General features: G+C 37.4%; 1 protein-coding gene across 2 annotated transcripts in view; it reads right to left on the bottom strand.

Moving 5' to 3' along the window:
• The window catches only part of LNPEP (leucyl and cystinyl aminopeptidase), a 54334-nt gene that overhangs the window by 6031 nt on the left and 31361 nt on the right, over positions 1–16942 (bottom strand). For both annotated transcript variants that reach the window (XM_054053768.1, XM_054053769.1), the window contains 8 exons: positions 14389–14520; positions 8741–8901; positions 6729–6817; positions 4141–4321; positions 3241–3397; positions 1798–1982; positions 1006–1167; positions 195–335 (listed from right to left, as the gene is read on the bottom strand). In XM_054053768.1, coding sequence (XP_053909743.1) covers positions 195–335; positions 1006–1167; positions 1798–1982; positions 3241–3397; positions 4141–4321; positions 6729–6817; positions 8741–8901; positions 14389–14520 — 1208 coding nt within the window. The remainder of the gene's footprint in view (positions 1–194; positions 336–1005; positions 1168–1797; positions 1983–3240; positions 3398–4140; positions 4322–6728; positions 6818–8740; positions 8902–14388; positions 14521–16942) is intronic.

The following is a 16942-nucleotide window of genomic DNA, read 5'->3' on the forward strand; positions in this document are numbered from 1 at the left end:
TTGGTAGGTATTCCAAAACTTTATAACAATTGAATTTGCAACTAGATTTCATTTCAAGCAAAGTAATTTTGTAGTGTTTGTTATTAAGAGCTAACTAGAGCAGAAATATTAATCCAGGAGATTTTTCACCTAGAATTTAGAAATACAGTTTTCCACATACTGTTAGCTTTTTAAAGACACATCAAAATCCTTACTTTCGTATAAGCCTTTCCCAGTTCTCTTTGACAAAGTCCCAGGCCAACAAGTGCCCAGGCAAACTCTGGCTAACAGTTGCTATGATATGTGAAAACTCCTGTGTCCTGATGACTTCTCCTTCAAGGCTGTTGTGCATCAACCTAAAAGACAAAGCATATGAGAAGGAACAGGAAAAAGATCTATTCATATCTTCACGTAATTCTCCTGATCCTATGGAGTTCCATGCGAAAGATCATATAATAGATCAAACACCAAGCAACTTCTGGCATCTGGAACACACTCTAAAGATGAGCGGAAAGCTGTAACAAGAATCACATAGCAGGAAAGCCTTACTGTCCTCCACACACTACTGAGATCTGAGAGGTGTTGGAATATAAGAAAGTCAAAACTTCACCCAAAGAAAAAGAAAAGAAATGAAAACAAAAAAAAACCCCTCAACTAGTTACAAAGATATATCAATCTTCTAAGATTCCATATAACAATCTACAATTTTGTTACCTTTACCACAAAATCTTCAGGTTTTTTGTTTTTTTTTTTTTACTAATAGTGCAAAGTCTTTAAATTCAATTGTTTTCTCTTTATGTCTATCCCGAATTTGGTCTTTTGAGCTACTGTTACATAAATTCTTTTAGAGTGAAAAAAAATCAGGTTCTTCAAGTTTATGAAAGCCTGTAGAAAACATATTGATAGTTTTTCTTTAGCAATCAGAAATTTTTTCAACAATACAAAAAAAAATACATTCCATTTTTTCAAAACAGATTTTAACAGCTTTTAATTAACACAGCATACAACCTTTTTGCCCCTTCATACCATATCAGCTTTCTGACATCTTCTGTGCTGGCCAAGGCTTCAATCATTTTGCTTTTCTCTGCTTCAGAAACTGAAGAGGAGTAAGCCATTAGGAGGAATTCCCAGCCATCACTAGTTTTGGCTCCAGCTGTAAATATGGCTCTCATAACATCACTAGGCAGACTACAGGGAAAAATAAAATCAACAACAAAACAAAACAACAACAAAAATATACAAACAAAAAAAAAGGGGGGCACAAAAATGCTCATCTGAGAAAAGAAGGAAGAAAAGTCACAAAATGAAAAGATTAGCTTGAAAGAGTTGCCTCTTCTTTGAATAATTTAATTCTGTAGCAACTGTACTTTTGCTGGACTGAATTCATGCCAGTCTAATACTTTAAATCACTGGGAAGAAGCAAATCATGTTAGTCACATGAAAGCACAGTAAATTGTACAAAAATCTCAGTATTCATCTGTGTCTCAAAACGCACATGAATCCAGAGCAGAATGCACTCTGCAAGACAGAAAGGGATGCTTTCACATTGCTACCAACTAATCCTCCTTAAGCTCAGAAGCTAACAGCTTAGAAAATGCAGATGGAGACAAACTGGTGTCTGGCTTTGCAAAACTGCAGTTACTTCTAAAGGCAGAATAAAACTATTTGTCAATATTCAGTTGTTGCTGGTGGTGTGGCATTTTCCAGTTTGGTTGCTTTGTTTGTTGTTTATTTACCACTCCAGGCCCCACCCCACCCCTAAAATGGTGGCAAGGTAACAGGAAAACAGGTAGATAAAAAGTCCATCTTTTGTGATACCTCACTGTTCCATTAGACATCATCCATTCCTCAAACTTCTGAATGGCAGTTGTTCTACAATTTCTTATATCATGGGTGCAGGCAAAAGTTAGCAGTGTTGACCGGAGCTCTCGTTCAGACAGGGTCCCATCATCTGTCCAGGTCTGTTGATCAATTTTATCTCCAATCAAGCTCTCTATTCTATGCTAAAGGAGGAAAAAATGATCAGCAATCACTAATTCTTCCCACAAGGATTTTCTATATAAAAAATAAGTTTGAAAAATGAAAAGAATTTAAGTTTTCAGCACTGTTAAGTTTTTCATCTATCTGTTTCAATTTACCCACACCACATGTTATCTGTATGAATAAATATGAGATAATACATAGATCTGAAAGATGGGCCAGGTCTGCATCTTTAGCCACGTGTGGAAACAGAAGGTGACTCTTCAAGCTACAGTTCAGACTTGTATGCAGTCAGCTTACTTTCTCAACTAACTACAACTCCTGTATGTTTTATTGCTATTAACTCCATCAAGCTATAGTTAATAAACTTCACCTTAGCACAAACAGACAAACTTTTTTCTATAGGCAGAAATGTTTGTGGTTTTGTGGCCTGCAAAAAGCTGACTAGTTACCACATCTCAGCTGAAAGAGTTGACCTTAAGTATAACCTCACAGACACTCCGTTGCAGACCATAGCTTGGGCTATTCATCACAGCAGATCTGCAATATCTTTGAATACTAAATAAGGAAAATTATTATAGTAGTGGGTATTTGTTTCTTATAAGTTTCCCTAAGCATTCACTAATTACCATCACCTAGTGTAAAGAAATATATCTCCTATTTTACCTAACCATTTAATAATTTTCCTTCTAGACTAAATCACTTTGCTGATAGTCTAACGTAAACAGCAACAATGATCTTAATTTTGTAAATTAATATATAGATGATGCTAAATCTGTAATACTGTATTGTGTTAATCTATTACATAGCTGGTATGGAGCAATGACTGACATTCATATGTTCCTATTCTTACAGAAAATAATTCTGGTTTGTTTTTTTTTTTCCCCACTGTCTCTATATGAAGCAACTAGATCTATGATCTCTAGCTACTCTAATTTTGGAAATATCTTTTCTGCGCTTAAAACGTGTCATGGACTCTTTCATTACATATCTGTACTACACTGAGCTTTACAGTCACTATAGCAAATCCCTACACACCACTGTGTTCCCAGTGCATTATATGCCTTACAAAACATCGGTGATCCAAATAATTTAGCATTTCAATAAGAGAACATTACTACTCAACAAAAGCAGGCAAGACTGGCAACTATTCAGAATCCCCATGCAACTTTGTGAGATTACCGAATAGCTCAACAGTCAAGACTTAAAAAGACAATGCAACTATAAAGAACATTGCAGCTAGTTACTGCAAATCATAATTTACAGAAAACTAAGGCATACCATGACTCTTGCTGCCAGCAGTTGTTCACCCTTTTTCTCTAGAAGGCTGTATATAAGACTCAGCTGAAACAAAGCTTGAGTGAGTGGTGCAGTGCTGCTCTCTTTGTTAAGGTAATCAATCAGCTCAAAGGCCTTTTCCAGAGACTCTCTTCCTAGGCTATAGGTCAATAAACACAAGAATTAAAATGGCTTCCAGAACAAAAGCACTCCCTGAAGCAAGATCAGAAGTGATACTCCCAGTTGTATTAACAGAAGGGTGAGTGAATAGATGGAGTAACATAAGAAGCACTTCAGAAATGGAGATTTTTATATTAAGACATCGCAAGAAAGCAACAATGACCACAAACATGTCGTCTAGTAAAAAAATGAAAACAGGTTAAGGAAATGTGACAATGACGCCTGAAGATATTTATCATAAATGAGGGTACTCAAATACAGGAAGAAACTGTCAAAGAGGTCATCCAGAATGCTCAGCCTCACCTGCTCTTGGCAGCAGTGGTGAAAGAAAAGAGGGAGCCCATAACAATTCGAGAAACAAATAGTTTACTTCTCTAGAGTGGAGCACATGGTGACAGAGTACAGGAAAAGACTTAGCTAGGCAGATTATGAGACACTAAAGAAAACAGCTTCCTCCAGAAATGGAAGTTACCATGTGGCTCTTTCTGATGCAAATAAATGACAACGCTATAAAGGACAGGGAGATAACATCTAACATGAACATGAAAGCATCAGTGGAATAACTTAAAAATAATATTAGTGAATGGCAAACAGTTTCAATAGGATAATGAAGACTGAACTAAAACTTCTCTGAAGCAGTCTTTTCTACAATCTAAGTCTGATTTTCTTTGACCTGAAAATAACTTGAAGCACTTATTGACTATGCCAATATAAAAGTCTTACCTTGCAAGGCTGAAGATATTGTTGATCAAATTTGCTCTGTCCTTAGAACTCAAAAGAGTGTGGTTTTTTTTCAACAGCTCAATCAGTGTTTTCCAGTCTTCAGCATAGTGTACTACATAATAGCCATTCATGTCCACATTGAATTTTATCCATTCCACCTCTTCTGCGAGTTCAATGACAGCTAATGGGCAGACAATCAACAGGAGAAACAAACTTTTAGCAACTGTTTGTTCAAATCCATATCTATGAAGTAGACTGGTTCCAGAAAGTCAATAAATTCTTTTCCACCCTACTATGAGGAAGGAATAACAAGCAGTAGAATGGTTGCACAAGAAGGCTCCAAAATTCCAGGCTGTACTTCTTCCTCCTTCTTCCAACAACTGATTGAATTAACACTATCATAATCTCCATCAATCTGTATCTATATAGTTAATTGTTCAGTGCAGTGTTTTTCTCCTTCTGCACAGTCCTCCCTTTAAAGATACCACATCTTCTCTGTCCATTTTTATTTGTGTGTATATGTGTGTGTGTGTATATGGACCAGTTACACACATCACTACTATGCAAGAAGTAGTTACTATTGCAAAAGTGGAATATTCTCGTTTGAGCTAAAGTAGAATCAGTGTTTTAATTTCAGTTAAGTCTCATCTGTCTCACAGAGTTTATTTGCTGGCATTTTCAGTATCAATATAAAGAAAGAAAGATGAAAGACCACAACCTATTTTCCAAGTCAACTAGATACAAGAGGAAGGCTTTGGGATAAAGTTCTTCATTTCAGTTCATTCTATAACTACCGCAAAAGTAAGTTTGCATAGGACCTAGAATGCCTTTGAAACTGAGTAAATATTCTACCCTAAAACCTTTTGTAGATCTCCTCTACTATAATATCCCCCACATTCACATTTCTACAGTGAGTGAGGAATTAGTATGATGAACATGAAACCACCAACTAGGTCATTAAGGTGAAAGAAAAACAATGAAATCAGGCTATTTATTGGTTCTCATAAGATCAAGGACATGTTAAACTAAACAGCTTTGGTTTTCCCTTCTGATAATTTGTAATATTTTCTTTCTGAAACTCTATCTCAAATGAAAAATACTAGAAAACACTTGAGGGGTTTGTAAAACTGATGCCAGTATGAAATAAACCAAAATTATTTCTAAAGTAATATTAGAGAGTGAGTAGTTCATAAAACTCAGTAAATAGTAAAAATATCAATATCGGCTCTAAGAACTTGATTTTAAATGTGCATAGTTTTATTTAAAAAGTAGAGGTATGAGACAGGTTTATGAATTAAAAGTAATTGCCAGTTAAATGCACTGAACAGTAAGTTTAATAAGGGAGAAGAAAATACATCAGCAGATATAAGACAATGAGTCAGACTGATACAAGAAGTAGTTACTACTGCAAAAAGTGGAATATTCTGATTTCAGCTAAAGTAGAATTAGTTTTCTAACTTCAGTTAAGTCTCATTTAGATAACTGTATTTTTTTAAAAGACAGGCAGAATGTCCCTCTGGTAACATGCTTTATCCAAACAGGGTTTTTCTATACACTATTCTTGAGAAATGATGTCTTGTATTAAGTACGATATGTACTAAACAGATGTGTCTTCTTCTGTAATCATCTTTCTTTGTAGTTTTTCTCTACTTAAAAATGCAAGGACAGACAGAGAAATGGCTCACCAGTACTATCCCGATTACTGGAGATTTGGCTGTTGTGACATTCATAACAACATTAAAATTAGTCCTTTGAACGTAATAGGATATGCATGAGATTTCTGGGAAATGTAATATATATGCATGTAGGTGGGAAATACATTCTGTAACCAACTCTCTTCTTGTTACACATGATTGGTGCAATTATTCCTCCATGCATCTAGTGCTGTAATAAAGGATGCTTGCTTTCTGCAACTCCAAAATGAGTCTTAGGAAGATTTATTTGCTGGCATTTTGGTACCAAGACCAGCTTCAATAAAATGCAAACACCTATTACTGTCAGTGGAGAGAGGTAGCCAAAGCAATCTTAGCACAATACTACATAAAAGTGTTTAGTAACTATTCATAGTAAAGAAAAAAAAAGGTCTGGATAAAAAAAACCCAACAGACCAGCAACTTAAGATTCAAACTAGCCACTGCAGAAGTGGAGAATTTATGTGAAAAGATCTAAGTGTTTCATGTTTTACAGCAGCATTCACAAAAACTTAATCTGTTCCAGATGCAATAATATTGAAGAAAATAAACAATATTTCAGTGGAAAATTATTTCCTCATACTTTAGTACAATGTCAGTGTAACCCTCCCATGCCGTTTGAGAGATTTTGTGCATGCACTGGGATGAAAGGAGTACAAACTTCCATGAATTCCAAACTTTTGCTTCTGCCCCAGCTCCTACCATTAGCTTGTAAATATAATGCTGTAGGGAATGAACTCTCCAATGGTGATACTACCAGTAGTGCTTGGCTCCAGATCTCAAATTATTTTGCATTTGGTACGCCATTATCTTCACATCTTATGCAAGTGTATGATCACAAACGTCAGTAAACTATAACACTTAAGTAACTTACTACCAAAATTTTGAGTCACATACCTGACTTTTGGTCCAGTAAATATGCATTAATACAGTGGGTAAAGTTGCAGCTACTAGTTATGTAGGTGAGAGGAATTTCCCACACATTACTGCAAAGAAAAGCAAATGTTTATCAATATATTATACACATTATTTTTCTTGAAAGCTTTCAGGAAGTCGTTTATTTTAATTTAAGCTTTTAATATTTTAGTACTATTAGGACCACTGCATGCTGGGTAAAATGATAAAATAAATATCTCACTTATATAATCAGAACATGATAAAACAATAAATACATAGCATATAAAGCAATTACTTTTTTATTCCCATCATTCTGAGACATAGAAGAATTTCATAGAATCACAGAATCATAGAACAGTTTGGGTTGGAAGGGACCTTTAAAGGTCACCTTGTCCAATCCCCCTGCAATAAGTAGGAACATCTTGAACTAGATCAGGCTGCTCAGAGCCCTGTCCAACCTGCCTTTGAATGTTTCCAGGAACAGGGAAACTCCTCTACCTCCTTGAGCAACCTAGAACAGCGGTTCACTGTTCTCATCATAAAAAAATTCTTATATCTAGTCTGAATCCATCCTCTTTTAGGTTAAAGCCATTGCCCATTGTCCTGTTGCTACAGGCTCTACTAAAAAGTCTCTCCCCACTTTTCTTTTAAGTATTGAGAGGCTGCAACAAGGTCTCCCTGGAGCCTTCTCTTCTCTAGTCTCTCCTCATAGAGGAGGTGTTCCAGAGCCCTCCTCTGGAACCAATCCAACAGGCTCATGTTGTCCCCGTGGTTTATTATTTTTTAAAAAACAATTTATGTTGAACCAAGTAAAAGGCCCAAATTCCAATCGTGGTAATAGAAACCGTAACTGATGGTATCGTACAAAGACTGTCTCAAGTGAACTGGAACCTAAGGTGGCTCATAACGATGATAAGGATCTGACTATTTAGAGAAAACATAGCTTCAGGTGAGATGAAAAAAGTTGCACATATGCACTCCAGTTTTCACAGGGCCCCCTTCTGTCTATGACTCAAGAGCACTCTTCTTCAGAAGTTTCTCATGCACTCCCAAAACTGACATTAACTAGAAAAACAATTAAGTCTAACAATCCTTCCCTTCCCTTTCAACCACACATCACTTTTCTTCCTCCAAATAACAATAACAAAACAAATTCCTGTGACTTCCAACATTTCAACAGACAAATTCCTTCCACAGGCCTGATTCTACAAGATGATGCAAAGGACTCGGCTTCTGTTAAGCTTCAAACCACTGGATAAAAACACTAAAATCTCAAAAGAATTCAAACCTATGTATTTTGTGTTTTTTTACAAAATACGGTAAGGTTCATATTATAAGACATATTTGCAGTAATTTCATTCTACAGTAATCAAATGCCACATCTTTCCTTCTTCAGCATTTGCATAGGTAATTCCTTTTAATTTTCAGTACAATGGATATAGTCTCTCATATATTCAGCCATGCATTAGTGACATCTTAAAATTTTTAAAATCAAGAAAGCTTTGATTCTAGCTTCTCTACTTTCCTCTATAACAAAGCCTAAGACATACACTGTCAGGAAAGAACAGTGGCCCTAAAGACAGACATAGGTATCTAACTTGTGCAAACTTCTGCAACTTGCCTTTCTACACCTTCTCATTAAGCAACCAGAACTTTCCAAATTTAAAAGAAAACTTTAACTGTGAGATCTGTCTTTTGGTATTAAAAACTATAAAGAATTCATTCCACTATTTACCACAACTCACTACCTCAAGCCTAAAAGCTTCAAGAAAGGATGCAAATAATAAACTCAGCTTAGAAAGGATACTACAGATTTTTACCAGTTCCTTGGGTGAAAACAGACACGGATTTTCAAGCAGATATTGGATGCATGAATTTCTGAACCAAATTCTGTATTACTACCTGCTTTCAAAGAAAATACTAGAACTCCTGAATACAAGTGAAAAAGATGTACGAGACAAAGATATCTGCAGGTAGATTTAAATGGATAAAAAGTATTAAGAAGTAGCAACCTTGCATCTGATGTCCAATTTTCTGGTTCCATGCGATACAAAAATTTCTCTTGTTGTACAGAAACAATCTTTCCCTTTCGGACAACAGTTACTAAAGGAAATCCTTTATTCAGAATCCAAGTTTTCATCAACTTTTTTACATCCAGTGTCCCATTGGTAATCTGTAAAAAACAACCATAACGTAACAAGAAAATCACAAATGAAGAACATATTTAAACCTTCTTCCTTAACTTACAAAGTAGTAGCATGATTCTGCATCTGTAAGCAATCACTTTGATTCTGAGTTCGTAAATTTCATAAGCAATGATTTAGGGGAGCAATTGTTTTTTATTTATTGAGGGAATCCTAGGCAAGCAGTGGAAAGACAAATTGTAAATAACAGATAAGTTGAACTGGTATGTCATGAAAATGGAGAAAAGAATGATACAGAAAAGAAAGTTATGGCAAGGTCCCAAGCTACTCCCCTACCCTTTCTCTTTCCTTTTTGGCATTCTGATATTATGTGGGCGTTTCAGGTTAAAGATCTTCTTTTAATTCTGAAATGAATATTAGAAATTGAATTAAAATATGAAAGTTTGTACAGGAGCAACATATCCTTTATATTAAGTAGCCTCTCTTTTTTTGTTCCCAACTTTCCCTTTCCCCTCCTACTTACCAGCCTTTACATAGCTTAACCTCCAACCTCTTCTAATCTTTCAGGAAGAACTGTTTGTACTACAACATCCCCACTGAGGGATAAGTACTTTATAAAGTCTACATATCACTGACTCTTTATTAGCAGAGATGACCATCCAACCTGAAAAAGACAATATGTCCCCTAACTTATGAAAAATACGTTTTATATTCAACCATCAGGAGCACATGGAAATTACATCATTATTCAAGTTACACATAACTTTTACCAACCCATACTGTGTCTTTCACCCATTTATCCCATCACCAACTTACTGCCCACTGTTCTCTGTTCAAGTCAACAATAACATGTACTGTTTACGCTCATGGGAAAATACTGTATTATTTGTGGAGAGAATGATCATATACTTCCATTCCAGGAAAGCAATTCTCTGTCAGAAATTTATAAAGTTGTATAGAATTTGAAATCTACAATTTTTTTACTTTTTACATACTCCCAAAAACCACATTTGGCTAAATGCTCTTCCTCCATCCTGTTACTACAGCCATCATTGCTACTACAATGCTACATGATGTAATCCCTTCATAAATTGCCCAAGATGTGCTGAATGCATGCTCTCACTTTCTTGTGCCACTGTTTTCCTTTCCTTCTGTTACACTTTGAAACCAACAAGAAATCTGTAAGATCAATGCCAGCCAGACATAAAACACCAAACCAAAAAAAAACCAAAGCCAAGATGAGAGGAACGTTAAGAGATCAGGAGACTAATCAAGTGTAATACTTGCAACTTGCCAACTTCCCTGTTTCACATCTCAGTCTTTCAGTGCTAAGACTGTGACCCATCTGAAGACCGGCAGAAAGAGTTCTGCCTAATCTGTGCAGAGACAGGAGTAAATTTCAAATTTGCTCCATTGAAGTAATTCTATTCCAAAACACAACCCTCCTCGATCACCCGAAATTAAACCAATTTATTGGAAATTATAGGTTCATAGTTTCATCACAGCAAAAGTTTTATTGACATTACTTTATTTTATTGGCATATCTTTTAACAACAGCTCCCAACTCCAATGAAAGCAATGCACAGAAACTTCATCACCCTTCTTCCCTCTAGGAAAGGTATAAAAAAGTTCTGCTTTCTTTTTCTTTTACAGATTTTCCATTTAATTCACATGCAGTTTTCTCATCTTCACTCCAACTATGGTTGTCAGTTTCCACAGAGAAGGTTAAAGACTTAAAAAATTATTGTGCATTTTGCTGTGTGGACAGTAAACATTCTCGATCAAAGAAAAGTCCATTTTTACACTGGGAATTTTCAAACACATTCAGCCTAGACATAACTAGTGGAGGCAAAAGTAAAAACAGTCAATTTGTTGAATATCACAGATCTGTTTTTACTGTTACCATACACATGGAAAATGACTCACAAGAACACAAAGACCTAAATACATGATAATACTAATGATTTAATTGTCATAAGGAAGACCCAGTGAAAAAGTTCACACCGAAAATGGAGAAAAATCAAGAAGTCTAAACAGAAATACAGCTTCTTCTATTATGAAGACAGAACTTTGAAAGAAATGTTTAGCAGATTTGGGCACTGTCTGGAGTGCAAGGGCACTAATAATGGTATCAGTCAACTCAAAGATCAGGTAGATACACAATATTATGTGTGAGCTACTCAGATTCATCTAGTTCTTATAATTTTAATTATTCAGACACCTACTAGGGTGAAATACTACTGATCAAAGACTTTCCATCAAGTTCATAGAATGGACGAATTTTTGATACCAAGGTCAGAGAAACTAACCAGAAATGCAGCTCTTTTAAGATTTGACTGTTGACCAACACAGCCTGGCTGAGAATCTGACGACAGAAGACCATCAGAAAGCAAAATGAACAGGGAATTCAAGATACCAGAAGAAAAATGTTAGGACAAAAAGAATACTGAAACAGAAGAAAATTGACACACAGACAGTACATTTTGGTAAATTCAGATAGGCAATAAATGAAAATCAGTGGAAAGAAAATAGTACAGAAAATTTGTTATCTTTGGAAAAAGGGAATACAAAAGTATAAAAAATTGCAGGCTATCTGAAAACAAAAAAAATTAACAGCATTAACACTTACATGCAAAGAAATCCCAAACTCAATAAAACCAAAGACTCAGGCACAAAAAGAGGTGCAGCCAGAAATGGACACAGAGGAAAAGGCAAACATTGTAAGCAGCATCAGAAAACATCTAAAAACCAGCTGGTGTGTTTCTCCACAAAGTGGGCAACTTCTGGCAGATAATGCTGTTAAATACCTGATGTCAGAAAGACTTCGGCAGTTGTTAAATTAGTACTAAATAGAAAGAACTGTTTCTCGTTAAAACAGGAAAAACAGATTGAGTTCTGACATTAGATGTTACTGTTCATTAGACATGGTTCACTTAACAATACTAATGCAGGGAGCTGTTAACCTGAAACTTAAAATACGATGACTGAGGTTCCAAACGACTGGAGAAAGATGTCTGCTGAATTTGTAGAAAAACTGCCCCACGAACAAACAAAAAAAGTTATTCTCTGAGCCAGTAAGACAGACTAAAGAAGAAATCCAAACTTTTGAAAATTACTCTTTTCCCACGCTTTAGTAATAGTTAAACCCTGCACACAGTAACAGTAAAGCCCTCACATTAAATAAATGTGAGATATCTGCGTGGTTTCCCTAGCCGCTCTACACGGATGCTACTGTCTCCCTCTGGCATGTTTCCTATCTGTGTATGACTGAAGATATGGTCAGGAGAATGGTCAGGAGGCTCCATTTTGCAGAGTCTGAGGAGAGAAAAGCCTGTTTTGCACTATAAAAACCACCGTACAAACCAGAAGAGTTCTCTGTCATAAGAGAGTCACAGCCTCATATCAGTAATAATCCATCAGTAGCTGGCAAACTAATGGCTATGAATGACTAAACACACAAATTTACAGCTCTAGTTGTGCAGAAGTTCAAATATAATGAGGTTGATGCCAAGAACCAAAACTAAACATTAAGTTAAATTAATGTTAATTGTTCAGGATTAGCAGCAGGGATGGTTAAGTTCTGTGCCTAGATCATAGCAAAAAGGCGCTCTAAGTTGCTCTGTGGAATGAGGGATGCCCAAGAGGGAGCTAGAAGCAGGAGACTCCTGACTCCTGAAGCGGCACCTGCCATGTGGCGGCTGACATAGGGGAGGCATTTCTGGAAGAACCTGCAGAAGATTTAAACAGCCCCTAGGGAGCATCACTGACTGGAGCATGCGAACAAGAGCAGGCAAACAGGTGTGGGGCATGTCAGAAAATCAAGGTGTGACAGTTTGCATGGGCAGTTCACACAGGGAGGGCACTGGAGCTTGACCAGAAGGACTAGGGAACCGTTGTGTCCACTCAGCAGAAAACTAAGGCCTCTCCAAGCTCTGCACCATCTGTGACTGCTGCGGCCTCCCAGACAGAGCCCCAGTGGGTTCATGCTGCCACTCAGATGCAGGGCTGTAGGGTGAGCCCCCATCTTGCACTGGTATCGGACACCAGTGAGGAATTCTCCTGTGGGAGTTGTGCTTGGGTGGAGGAACTCCTCCAGTCAGTGACAGAACTCAGGGACGAGGTGAGCACGCTGAGGACCATCAGGGAGCGTGACAGGGAGCAATACCCTATGCTCCCTGTCTCAGTCCCAACAGGCAGATATGCCTCGTGCAATAGAAGAATCCACCTCTCCATTCAGCTGAGGAGATAAATTCAGGAGATGGAGGAGAATGGCAGCAGGCTTCTGCCCAGTGCAGCAGGTGTGTGTCCCCTGTGACAACCTCAGCCTCCCAGGTTCCCTTGAACAATAGATATAAAGCTCTGCAAGTGGAACCAAACCTCAATGAGGATGATGCTTCTCACACCCTAGAAATGTGATGTTCCCCAGGGCTCAGTGCTGGGTCCAGTTCTGTTCAATACCTTTATTGAAGATCAGGATTGAACATACCCTTAGTGAGCTCGCAGATGACACTAAGCTGGGAGGAAGTGTTGATCTGTTTGAGGGCAGGAAGGCTCTACAAAGGGATCTGAACAGGCTGGATCGATGGGCTGAGATCAGCAGGTTGAGGTTTAACAAGGCCAAGTGCTGGGTCCTGCACTTGGGACACAACAATCCCATGCAACGCTACAGGCTTGAGGAAGAGTGGCTGGAAAGCTGCTGGGCAGAGAAGGACCTGGGGGTGCTGGCTGACAGCCGACTGAACATGAGCCAGCAGTGGCCAAGAAGGCCAAGAGCATCTTGGCTTATATCAAAAACAGCATGGCCAGCAGGTCCAGGGAAGTGATTCTGCCCCTGTACTCTGCACTGGTGAAGCTGCACCTTGAATATTGTCTTCAGTTTTGGACGCCTCAGTACAAGAAGGATGTTGAGGCTCTAGAGCATGTCAGCAACGAAGCTGGTGAAAGGGCTGGAGCACAAGTCTTATCAGGAGCGACTGAGGCAACTGGGGTTGTTTAGTCTTCAGAAGAGGAGGCTGAGGGAAGAACTTATCGCTGTCTACAACTATTTGAAAGGAGGTTGTAGAGAGGTGGCTGTTGGTCTCTTCACCCAAGTGACAGGTGATAGGGTGAGAGGGAATGGCCTCAAGTTGTGCCAGGGGAGGTTCAGTTTGGGCATTAGGAAGAATTTCTTCACTGAAAGGGTCATCAGGCCCTGGAACAGGCTGTCCAAGGAGGTGATCATGTCACCACCCCTGGAGGTATTTAAAAGACAGGTACATGAAGTATTAGGGATATGATTTAGCAGTGGACAGGTACAGTTGGTCTCGATGATCTCAAAGGTGTTTTCCAACCTAGTGATGCTATGATTCTAAGTTATAATAGTATCCTGCCTAGAACTGAGTTTCTGCGAGAGAACTTCACATATACTTCAGAGACTTACTGCATTACCTTATTTCTTTCATAAACAAGGAAATAAGTCAAAATTTGTAACATCTAGAGAAGTAAAAAAGCAAGAATAGCATATTTAAGATGGATACCTCATTCATGCTATCCCAGAAGTCATCACTGTTGGCAGATCCATACTTGTGATTATGCAAGTACACCTCAATACCAGCTTGGAAAACATCCTTAGTGAGATAGTGCTTCAGCATCATAAGAAGTGAAGCCCCCTTTAGAAAGAAAGAAAAAGAATTGGTAAATGAAAGTTACAGAAGTTGTGGAAGCACATCCATATTATAGTTCTTTCACAAAAGAAGAATACTTCAGAAGCTGGCAGGTTTTATCCCAAATGATATCATTTGAATAATTTCCTTAACACTCAGTTACCTTGAAAAGAATAGCTTTTAATATTTCATGAAGTCCAAATATAGTTACAAAAAAGGCTAATACAGCTTGAATTTTTTTCCTAGTTGCTTTGGAAAAAATACTTCTTAATATTTCAAAGGCTCAAAATATAGTTAAAAGACTCGCTATTATAGCTTGACATTTTCCCCTGGTTAACATAATCTCAAAAATATTGCCTCGTTACTGGTAAGTCTCAGCTGGCTGTCCTTAATCACTAGCAATACTGTTCGGTATGGTACAGAACTCCACTTGTGAGACAGTGTTTAACAGTCAGGTGATTCGTGATTATATAAAAAAACTAAGACTACAGGAAAAAGATTAGACACACTTAGTAGGCTAGAACTGACTGTAGAAGCACAACTGAATTTTGACAGCATTTAAATACAGCCGTTTCTTGCAAAAAAAGGCAGTAACCAAGTAGCTCTAGCATCAAAGTGGCCATGAATCCATTGACAGAAATGTGTTGTCTTTTGCTTTTTTTAAACATAGGTGAAAGTAATTTTCTTTCCATAGTGATGCTTGCATGTCAAGCCACTACTGAATAAATTGCCCAAAGACTCACATACTACAAAACTGAATGCAGATCAGCAGACATAGACCGTGGAATGTTTAAAGGTGCACTTTATATTTCTTGGTACTAGTACTGAGAAAGGATCAAGAAAAAATAAAAGGAAGATTTTAATGAAAGCATGTATGTTTCTTACACACTCTAAACTCAAGTTTCTGAATTTAAGTAAGATCTTGCCTGAAACTGAACACTGCCTGGTTAATCTAATTTTTCATGAAATTTTAGGAGTTAGTCTTACTACAGTTTTTAATAATATGGTAATAATTTCCTCTCTTGGACTCTTCCACACTTAAATTGGAGCTCTACTACTTTGTTTTTTTATAGTCATATCCTTCCAAACACTCCGTTGTTGCAAGTGGACTTCTGTCCCACTCTTAAGTGTTAGATTTACTGAGAGTCTGCAGAACAACCTAAATGCAGGCTAAATGCATAAGTCACCTAGTAATCTGTGTCAGTTGGTAGTAGAATAAAATAAAGTTGTACAATTCAATAACAACCCCCTCCTTATCTGATTAGGGACACATTGCAACTGTCTTCCAACTCAAATTGCAAAAACTGCTAAATTGTTAGCTAAGATGTAGGGCCAGGAGTAATGGAATATGAAGACTGGAAGCATGAATGAAGAGCTATGCAATGAAAGCACCTGAAACACAGAAAGCAGCCCAGAAAATCCTGTTTCAGACAATGTAAGGGCAAAACCTATTTTGGTTGCCTCCTAAACACAAAGATGTAGGTTGCCACATTTCTTCTTTTCAGAAGGTGCACATTCTTATTAGTAGCAATAAAATAATAAAGAAATTCTCAAAACGTAATGCTTTACTAATTAACTGAAATTCCAGCCCGATCACTTATGGAATATTTCCAGTAAAATTGCATAGATTTTTGATCAGGCAATGAGTGACAGAATCACTATCTCTGATGTTAGCTGGCTACAGACATGATCATATATGATGCATAGCTTCCAGAAGCTTACAAAAATGGGTGTTAAAACAGAAACTCTGAACAATGAAACAGGCATGCCTTTTGATATACAGCTTAGGGGAAGCAATCAAACCCATTCACAACCAACGGAAGCTGAAAATCACGCATCTGTCTCCTTGTAGTTTGGAAAACAGACCAAAACAAACATAAGCACATCACTATTGTAGGTCTATTTGGCATCTCAGACTACCCAAGGATGCCAGAAAACACATGCTGACCAGTTGAGACTTGCAAAAAGAAATCAGAAGATGCAAACCAAGACAGCTGTGGGAACTACATTAACTAAGCAAAGAAAGATAAAACATTCAATTGTTTTATAGTAAGCTCTAGCTGTCCCCATAGTTTCTTATTAGATGAAAGTACAAGAATACACAGACACTGACGAACAAAAATGGCTGCTAATGCAAAAGACATACAAGGCTTTCCTCAAATACTATCAAAAATCACGGGACAGGGTATCTAAAACTGGAGACAACGTGAGTAAAAATGTGGCAAATACACATATTTGCTCTCTCATGCATTTACAAGTGATGCGTTGTGAAGCTTTAAAAAGATAAACCTCATACACAACCCTCACTAGACATTAGATATAATCAACTTGCAGGCAATCAGCATATGCAGTGAAATAATTTTACATTCCAGATGCAAGCCTCCAGCTCAGGAAGTCTCTAAAATAACATTTTTTAAAAATAGTGAGA

This window comes from Cuculus canorus, chromosome Z (genome assembly GCF_017976375.1).
Source record: "Cuculus canorus isolate bCucCan1 chromosome Z, bCucCan1.pri, whole genome shotgun sequence".
NCBI lineage: Eukaryota > Metazoa > Chordata > Aves > Cuculiformes > Cuculidae > Cuculus > Cuculus canorus.